The sequence below is a fragment of the Canis aureus genome, chromosome 35, assembly GCF_053574225.1.
Source record: "Canis aureus isolate CA01 chromosome 35, VMU_Caureus_v.1.0, whole genome shotgun sequence".
NCBI lineage: Eukaryota > Metazoa > Chordata > Mammalia > Carnivora > Canidae > Canis > Canis aureus.
Genome location: NC_135645.1, coordinates 26,090,337 through 26,100,163, shown reverse-complemented (window position 1 = coordinate 26,100,163; position 9,827 = coordinate 26,090,337). Strand labels below are relative to the sequence as shown.

Below are 9,827 nucleotides of genomic sequence, written 5' to 3'. Positions count from 1 at the left end.
AACAATGAAACAAATATGTGTACCCTAGATCTGTACACTCTTCATGCATGAATTTACAATGACAAAATTTGTCCATGGTAAGCATTCTTCTTGGAAATATAAGAATATTCATGGGAATGCTGATTTCCAGGGTTGAGCTTATGAAGCTGACATTTTAGGGGAATGGGTATCTTTTATGTTTATGTGTCTGTATCCAGAGAGGGTAAGAGAGGTTTGAAGAACACCTCTCTTTGTTGTAGAAAGAAAATTTGGAAGGAAAACTATACATACCCTAAATGACACTCTTGTATCTCCAGGATTCCTATCTCCACAGAGAACATGGATATGACTGAAGATAATTACTCCTTGACAACTGAATTTATTCTCATAGGATTTACGGATCACCCAAAGTTGAAGACCGTTCTGTTTGTGGTGTTTCTCACTATCTATCTGATCACCATGGTGGGGAATCTGGGCCTGGTGGCATTGATCCTTATGGAGCGTCGCCTTCACACACCCATGTACATCTTTCTGGGCAACCTGGCTCTAATGGATTCCTGTTGTGCCTGTGCCATTACCCCCAAGATGTTAGAGAATTTCTTTTCGAAGGACAGAATGATTTCCCTCTATGAATGCATGGCACAATTTTATTTTCTGTGCCTTGCTGAAACTACAGACTGCTTTCTCCTGGCAGCAATGGCCTATGACCGCTATGTGGCCATCTGCAGCCCACTGCAGTACCACACCCTGATGTCAAAGAAGCTCTGCCTTCAGATGACTGCAGTGGCCTACATACCCGGAAATCTCCATCCCGTAATTTATATTGGGCTTCTCTTTCGGTTAACTTTCTGTAGGTCTCATCAGATTAATCACTTTTTTTGTGATGTTCTTCCATTATTCAAACTCTCCTGTGTTGACCCTTATATCAATGAATTGTTGATATTTATATTTTCAGGCTCAGTTCTAGTGTTCTCTATTATTGTAGTCATAATCTCTTATCTCTGCATCCTTTTCATGATTTTCAAAATGAAATCCAAAGAGGGAAGAGGCAAAGCCTTATCTACTTGTGCATCTCACTTTCTCTCTGTCTCAATGTTCTACGGTTCTCTTCTCTTTGTGTACGTTCGACCAAATTCAGTTAAAGAAGAGGATAAAGATATATCTGTTGCTATTTTTTATACTCTAGTAATCCCTTTATTAAACCCTTTTATTTATAGTCTACGAAATAAGGAAGTAATAAATGCTATGAAAAAAAACATAAGGAAAAATTTTTGACACTTAAAAGAAATATCCTCCCTTGTGGAAAATTAAATTTGAGAAAATTATTTTTTTTGAATGACAGAGTTGAGAAAGTAGAAAACGACCACTTTGTGCATAAAATATTAAATTACTAAAACATGACAGTATAGGAGTCAAATAAAGAAGTTCAGTAAGGAGACATTCTGTTACAAAGTATTTCAAAATCTAAGCTTCTAGTTCCCAGCAAGAATGAACTAAATCATTATTCTTGAGCTCACAAACAGTGTCACAATAAAATTAGCTAAAGTAGTAACTAATTCTTTCAAAGTGTAGTGAGTTACAATTTTCCACAAAAACTAGGAGTACAAGTCATTATATGTAAAGATCACTTCCATTTATTAATGTTGACAAATAATTTTGGAATTCCAAACCATAATCTGACAAACTCTGACACCTTCCAAATTATCAATAATTAATCCCTTCTTAATGTCATGTGTCACAAGTAAATTGTATATATTTGATTCTTAATCTTCTTTGAGTTGATTCAGGAGAATACATTTTACTATCAATTCACTCAGAATGTCTACGGTAAAAAGATAATTTTTATCCTTAAAAGTAAAAAATTTATTATATATAATTTATAATTTAAAATATCAAAAAAGAGAAAAGAATACTAACAAAAATGTATTAAAAAACTATTTTCATCTTTCTCTACTGGTGATTTATCAATCTGTAGATGAAGTACATGGTATTTACACTGAAATTCATATGGACTTTGAAATTTTCACGTGTTATGACTAGGTACCCATCAAAAATGGACGGTAATCCTGAACATATTAAACTAAATGAAAGGTTTTTTCACTGATATTACTTGTTTATTACTGGAAATCCTCAGAACTGCATGTAAACTACTGCTCTACTCTCAGCATTAACAAAAGGCTCTGAGATGCTGTAAAGCATCAGTGAGGCACAAAATGGTAAAAATTCTAAATACCTAAACAAAAATATTTATCGATCACTTATATTTGCAAATAGGAAAGGAAAGAATAATTTACTGAGAACACGTGACCTGGTAGGCACAAAGAAGACCCTTCCTATAGATTACCTAACAACTGGTTATACATAATTCTTCATGCTTTTTCTCAGTAAAAATCTCATAACTTTGGACATTGAGATGCCTGCTAAAGTTCATCCAGGTACTCATATTGAGCTACATTTTGTATTAATGCTGCTTGACAGTTTCAAAGATGGAGATCCTTGTAGCCTGGGGTACTTAGTCCTTATGCAGAATAAGACGTAAGATGTGCCTTAAAAATGATCTTTTAGAAATGATGTCTGGAGGCAAAAAGAAATGAGTATGACCACAGTCAATGTTTATGGAAATAACTATGGCACTGGGAACAGGGGTGAAGCAGGTGAACCATGGACAGAGTCAGAAAGCTGCCACAACTATTGTTATGAGCTGTTGTTGAATATGGGAAATGAGAGGGAAAGCCCATTGGGTTACTGAGAATCTTAAATGCCACCTAAGGAATCTGAATGTATCTCAGAGACATCAGACACCAAATTCTTCCTAGACCTGGGTAATTGCATTTTTCAGAAAACTAATTTGTTAATTGATTCGTTGAAAGTGGAAGCAATGAGGCTAACTTCAAGAATTCATATCTTAGATGTTGAGACTGAAACTGGAGGATAAAAGGAGAGGAGTGCACTGATATAAGCAACATTTTAAAGAAAAAATGGTAACTACTAGATAATAAAATGAAGATCTTCCTGTGAATACCAACCTAATCATGACTGATACTAATACTTTAAAAGGGACCTGACACATTGAACCATTCGCTAACCATTTCCTTTAATATATTTTGAAATAATTAAGTTAATCTATAACAGGTTTTTATTTTTTTTGCACAAGTCCATAAATAATTTTTAATTTCTTAGTTTTCATTTCTAACTGTACATACTGTGAGATATAACTCACAGAAACAAGGCTCTAGAGTTTCCTAAACACTTTTTTTTATTGGAGTTCAATTTGCCAATATATAGCATAACACCCAGTGCTTATCCCTCCATTGCCCCCCTAAGCACCCATCACCCAGTCACCCCAACCCCCCGCCCACCTCCCCTACCAATACCCCTTGTTCACTTCCTAGAGTTAGGAGTCTCTGATCCTAAACACATTTTTTTAGGAACATAACAAAATCCAGATGCCTGAGATAGATGAATGTTTTTCCTTTGTATACACTCTCTATATTAGAAGATAGTTTTACTTGTTAGACTCACATACCTGAATCCCTTTCCTTTTTCCAGGAATACCACAGATTTTGTTATGTATTTCTGCACCACCCTCTTCCAACCCTTAGCAACACTGAAGCCTAAAGGGCCTTTAAGGGAACAGTATGTGACTTATTTGGGGCCAATGAGACTAAAGAAGTGAATTTGTGGAAGTTTCTGGGATATATATTTCCTTTATTTTAAAAGAGATCCACCAAAAGAGGGAGTCTTTCTTCGTATGAATGTCATGCTGTATGGACATGAAATCTGGCACAGTCTACTTCCATCTGGCCGTCAAGAGAGAATCCAACCTGGAGATGAAGTCAAAACACAAAGGAGGGCATAGCTGAGGGAATCACAGAGAAACAGACCCAGCGTCACTGTAATCAACCAGCCTTTCTGGTTCCAGAATCCAATAGATCTTCTTACTGCTAAGCTTGTGTGGAAAAAATGCTTTTATTGCAACTGAATAAATATTATCTGATTCATGTCTCTCGCCTCATGTCTCATTTTATATTTTAATTTAAATTAATTCTCAGACACCCTTTTAGCTTACACATAGTGTTTCATCAGTATCCATTTATTCACACATATATTACATTTTTAACTTTTATTTCTGTATTTTAGTTTCCTATACCCCACTGAGAAAAATGGAGAACAAAGAGGTTTCATAATTAGTCCATATTATTATTAAGGTGGAACACAGGGATAAAATCTAGACATCAAATCCAAAGTTCATGTTTTTACACGCTAAACGATATGAAATGCAACATAGCGAAATAAAGTAGCAAGAGAGGAAACCTTTCAGGAAACCAAGCTTAAAGAGGGCAGAGAGAGGGTAGAGTCAAGAAACATGTGAATCAATGATCTTAGCCTCCAGATTTACTTTGAAAACTTTCAAAACTACAAAAACGTTGAGAGAATGTCCATGACTTTTTTTAAACCAAGATTATTAAGTATTAACATTTCAGCTCATTGACCCAGTTATCCACCTGCAAATGTGTGTATGTATATATATATATATATATGTATATATATATACACACATACATATAGTATTTATTTATTTATTTATTTATTTATTTATTTATTTTCTTTGATCCGTGTATGTGTATGTGTATATTCATATGTGATGAGATAATGACAGTTTCCTCATAAATTCTTCAACATATATCTTTAAAGAACACAGAAATTTCCAACATGGTCATATCTTTTTTTAAAGATTTATCTATTGATTTGAGAGAGACAGGGAGCAAGCACAAGTGAGTGGGAGTGGTAAATGGGGAAGAGCACAGGGGAAGAAGCTCCCCATTGAGCAGGGAGTCTGAGGCATGTGGGGCTTGATCCAGGACCCAAAGTTTATGACCTGAGCTGAAGGCAGATGTTTAACCAACTGAGCTACCCAGGCAGCCTCTCAATTAATTATCATCCTAAAGGACTTTAACATCATCTAATATGGTGTTCATATTAAAATTTTTCCCAATTTTCCCAAATTGTTCTTGATACTAATCTACTTTTTTCAGAATTCAATTCACTTTGTTATCATTCTTTAAATTCCTCTAACATAGAAGAAACTTCTTGCCTTTTTTCTTTCATGATATTTAAAATTTTTAAAAATTTGTATCAGACATCATGTAAAATATCCCACCATCTCTATTTTCTTGATGTTTCCTCTAGATTAGATTTAAATTAAATCATTCAGCAACCACAACTGTACTATTTTCCTCCTCCTGTCATGAGGCCTATAATATCAAACGTCTTAACTGGCGCCATACACTGATTATGTCGTTAAGGTGGTACCATCAACTTTTTCTACAGAAATGATAAGTTATTTCCTTCCTATTAAATAATCTAATCTGGAGGGTGATACATTGACACCATGTGAATTTCCTGTTCCCTAACAATTTTTCATCAACAGTTTAAGCTCTAATGACAATTATTTGAATCAATTATTGTAACTGGAAACAGAAAACAGGGACTGTTTTCCCCTAACTGCTCTCTGGCTTCATTCTGAGAAATAAGAACCATAACTCAAAGACTTTTAATACATTAAAACAATTTTTTTCAAACAGTTTTGGATTTGCAGAAAATAATAAAGATAGTATGGAGAATTTCCATATGATGACCCATTTTTCCATATTATTAATACCCTACACCCGTGTAGTACCAATGATATAATGAATGAGCCAATATTGATACATTTTGATGAAGTGAAATTCATACTTTACTCATATTTCCTTAGTTTAATCTAGCATCCTTCTGTCCAGAATCCCATTTAGCATATCTCTTTATATTTAGTCATCACCTCTCTTTAGGCCCCTCTCACGTATCTCTGATGGTTTCTTAGACATTTCTTGTTTTTGATATCTTTGAAAGTATTGAGAAATCATTTGATTTTCAACAAATGAAATATTAATATTCATATTTTCAGTTTTCTATTTATAATTGTTTTGTGAGTGTGTAATCTATTTTTTCCTAATATAAAAGGATTACTTTTTTTCTGGATCAGTAATGAGAGTTGATTCTGTTTAGCAGAGGTGAGGGTACAACTTACTAACTTAGGACTTTGGGAATAGTATTCTCTGTTGATAAACTGATACACTATTTCTTTAATACTAGGCCTATCTTTGAGGGGTAGGTTTAGTTCTGTCTCTGATCTGAGATTTTCTTTGTTTCTGTAGCAACTTGTTGACATATCAAAAAACAAAACAAAACACCAAATCTGAGAGGAAGGTGGGCAAGGAAGAAGTCTGTGGAGAATGCTCTCAGGCACAATAATTACTGACGGAGTGAAGGAAGTAAGATTGGGTCAAAAGGATGAGCTGACCATAACCACAACAAAGACCTTAGCCAATCTGGTGGAGAAGTGGAGATTGGGGATGTCCCTTTGAAGTTCCCAGGCCAAAGACGGGGACCTGGTATTTATACTGTCCATGGAACAGTCATTGCATATGGGTTAACTGCAAAGTACAAACATGAACTTCATAAGACAATTAACTTTATATGAGCCTACTTCCTGATAAGGCATTCATGTAAGAACTATCAGCTACTGGCATTCTTACTGTGGGGATCTTGGCTGTGAACCATGGATCCATCGTTGGCCACCACTTGTACTACTTAAACCTACTCATTTCTTATAATAACCTCTAGGGAGAGCCCCACCAGGATTTGGTTCTTTTCTTGTGCTGGAGAATTTTACAAGGACACCTGCAGATCCATGGTTACAGCTAATCACAGGACCCCACTAAGATCTATCTTCTCCTTTCTTTGATTGCCACATCCTTCTCCTAATCCCTCTACTAGTTGTGGTGACAAACAGAGGGAGATGATCCAGATTCATGCCCATGGAATCTGAGGGTATCACCACCATGACCTTTTCAGTCCCGGTGCTTGTATTTGTCTATTTACTGTTGAACAAGGGAGTGCAAACAGATGCCTAGGGACCACCTGAATGCCAAACATATTTTTTTTCCTGCTCCCATGCATAATAGCAGCCCTAACTCCTCCTGATGAGAGTCAATGGCCCTTGTAATCCTTCTGGATTCCTTCCTTGCTTGTTGGTTTCTTGGAAGAGAATCTAAAGTGACTGGCTGGCGGCTGGACCTTTCTGTACAGTGGGATCCCTGTTACATCCTCTGCAAGAACATATCTGTGCTGAGTATCAGGACCTCTAAGCACACACAGCTCAGGGATGTGGGAACAAGATTGCAACCTCCCCAGGAGATCACACGAGAATTCCTGTATTGAGGTATTCAGTCTACCCAACACATGCACCATATTGTGGTCACTGATTTCCTACATCAAGTGCACCCTGGAGGACAGAGGCCTGATATTGTAATTGTACCTTCGAAAGGCATTTTATTAACTCATTAACCAGCAGTATCCAGGTAGTAGGAATAGAACCAGGGTGTTTATCACTGCCCAGCACCACACCGCCCTTACTACAAACTAGATTTCTTGGTCCAGTGCAACGTTATGCACCATTTTACCAGCCTCGGAGAGGAATTCTCCTGAACACTTACGTGTTGGAATGATGACCCATGTCTGGATCATGATGATTCCAATGAAGATGAGTCTCTGCCCCCTTCAGCAAAGAAGAGGCTCATAGCAGCAAACGTGCCACCCAGCGGCTGACTTGAGGGATGTTGTCCTACTGGGAGCTCCAAAGTGTCTCTGTGTCGGGCAAGTTAAATCCTGGCACACACAGCAGCTGGACTGGCCTTGATAGCTGTAGCCTATGCCATTAGGCACATACATGCCTCGATCCCAACCTCTCTAGCGCTTCCTCACGTGCCCATTCTACCAGTACTGGGTGGCAGATGAACCAAATTGGTTGCCCTCAGCTGGCCGTCATTCTGTGTTCTTGGTGCTTTAGTGTATTTTCTGTGGCAGATGCTCTCTGGTATAACTGTGCATGTATTAGGAAGAACTCCACACTTCATATCCATTCCAGTAGATCCATCAGATGTCTTTTCCTCGGATCATCTGGTCACCGACCTTTTAATCTGTCTCCTTCTAGGCTCTTGACCACTATCCAAGCTGATCACCTGTTTTAGGAATTTACATATTTTCACCTCTGATCACTTCTCTTCTGTACAATGGATATAGTCATCAGTCTACTGCTCTAAGGGAGGATTTCCCCTTATGGTTGTCTTTTAAGGTCACCCTGGGTGGAGGGATACTCTAGCAGCACTATACCCGGGCTGGCCTCAGCATACCAAGCTACTGAAGGACCAGCTTGGCCTTTGAAGTCAGATACGAGAGATGAGGGCACGAGGTCAGTGCAGTGCTGGAGCAGGACACAGAGGTCTAGGTTGTCTGCTTGTGCAGCCTATTGCATTCTCTGGCTCTCCTCATTCGGATCCTTGGATGTGCTGCTCTCATCTTCTAATGAATTACTCCTGGGCCCATTCAAACTTATACCTGTTAGTCTGACAAATTCCACAACACAAAGGCAATTCTGGCCTCTTGGTCACTTGTGTCCCTAAGTTAGGAGCTCTTCCTCTAGCAGGGAAGTTATTTTTGAAGACTTAATAATTCAGAAAACTTGCTTTAAACCAGGAGGGTATATGTTATGATTGTGCTATGAGAGTTATCCATAAACTTCCCATTAGCCTCCTGTCTCTTTGGACCTCAGATATTTCTAATACTGTTGGCCTCCTGACTCAGTGTGGACTTCCTGAAGAGCCCTTTCCTATTCTGAAACACACAAAAACTCCCATTCTTCTCTTATTTGGGTAGATGCATCTGTCTCTAGTATCTTTCCAAATGTGTAGGATATTAGAGATGTTTGGAAAAAGATTCAAGCAAGTGCTTGAAATCCTGTATCACAATGCTATGCTACAGTTTAAATAAGGAGCCATACATCATATTTTTCTCTGAATCTGATTATTATTTAATTAATAATCATCCAATGGGGAGGAAACAATATTTTAATAGCATCAATATGTAAAATTAAACATTTTAATGACATTTCTTTTTCTAGATATTTTTGAATTTCTCTTTTCATAATTCATATTACTTAATATTTTAGTATAGTGGTAGTCTATCTAATTTCTATATCAAAATATATTGAGAACATGCTACAAATGTACTTATTATATGAGCATTACCAAAATATGTAGGATATTAAGAGATGTTTGGAAATAGATTCAAGCAAGTGCATGAATTGCTGTATATCAAGACTATGCTATAGTTTAAATAAGACAGATAACACGATTTTTTCTTACTCTAATTAATATTTAATTAATAATAGTGTTAGGGGAGTATACAATGTTTAATTAAATACAAAAAAAATTAATGCCATTTCTTTAGACTCCTTTTTAAAATTCTGTTTTCATATTTTATAATACATACTATTTTAGTATACTGGTAACCTAATTTGTAGGTAAGTATGTATATTTAGAACATATTACAATGATCTTACTAAATGAGTATATAACAGAATGGTTTGAAATATCTCTTCTACTGAAGCCACCAACCAGTAGATGAAAGACAGTTGAAAGCACAAGAGTAGATGAGATAATATGGGGAAAATTCTAGAATAAAAGAAGGAGGAGGTTTAGGATACAATCAAAAAGAAGCATCATTAAGGGCAAAAGGAGAAACATGACCCAGCAGGAAAGAATGAGATGGAGCCATCAAGATTATAGAAGCAGGGAGGGTTATCCTAAGAAGCCAGAGAAGACTATGATAGCACCAAACACTACGTGTGGTTAGGAAAATAATTATTCCTTTGGGTTGGCATTAGAGGGGCTTGTGGCCTTAGGCGTGGTGGTGAAGGGAGGGGGGTTAGTGAAATGGCAGAACAGAGAAAGTAACTGGGAAAGAATCCA

The 9,827-nt window shown here is 36.9% G+C and overlaps 1 protein-coding gene across 1 annotated transcript; it reads left to right on the top strand.

Annotated features, from left to right (window-relative positions):
* Positions 1-318: 318 nt before the first annotated feature.
* LOC144305348 (olfactory receptor 5K3-like) lies at positions 319-1,254 on the top strand. Its single transcript, XM_077884138.1, has one exon. The coding sequence runs from the start codon at positions 319-321 to the stop codon at positions 1,252-1,254; it is 936 nt and encodes a 311-aa protein (XP_077740264.1).
* Positions 1,255-9,827: the final 8,573 nt, after the last annotated feature.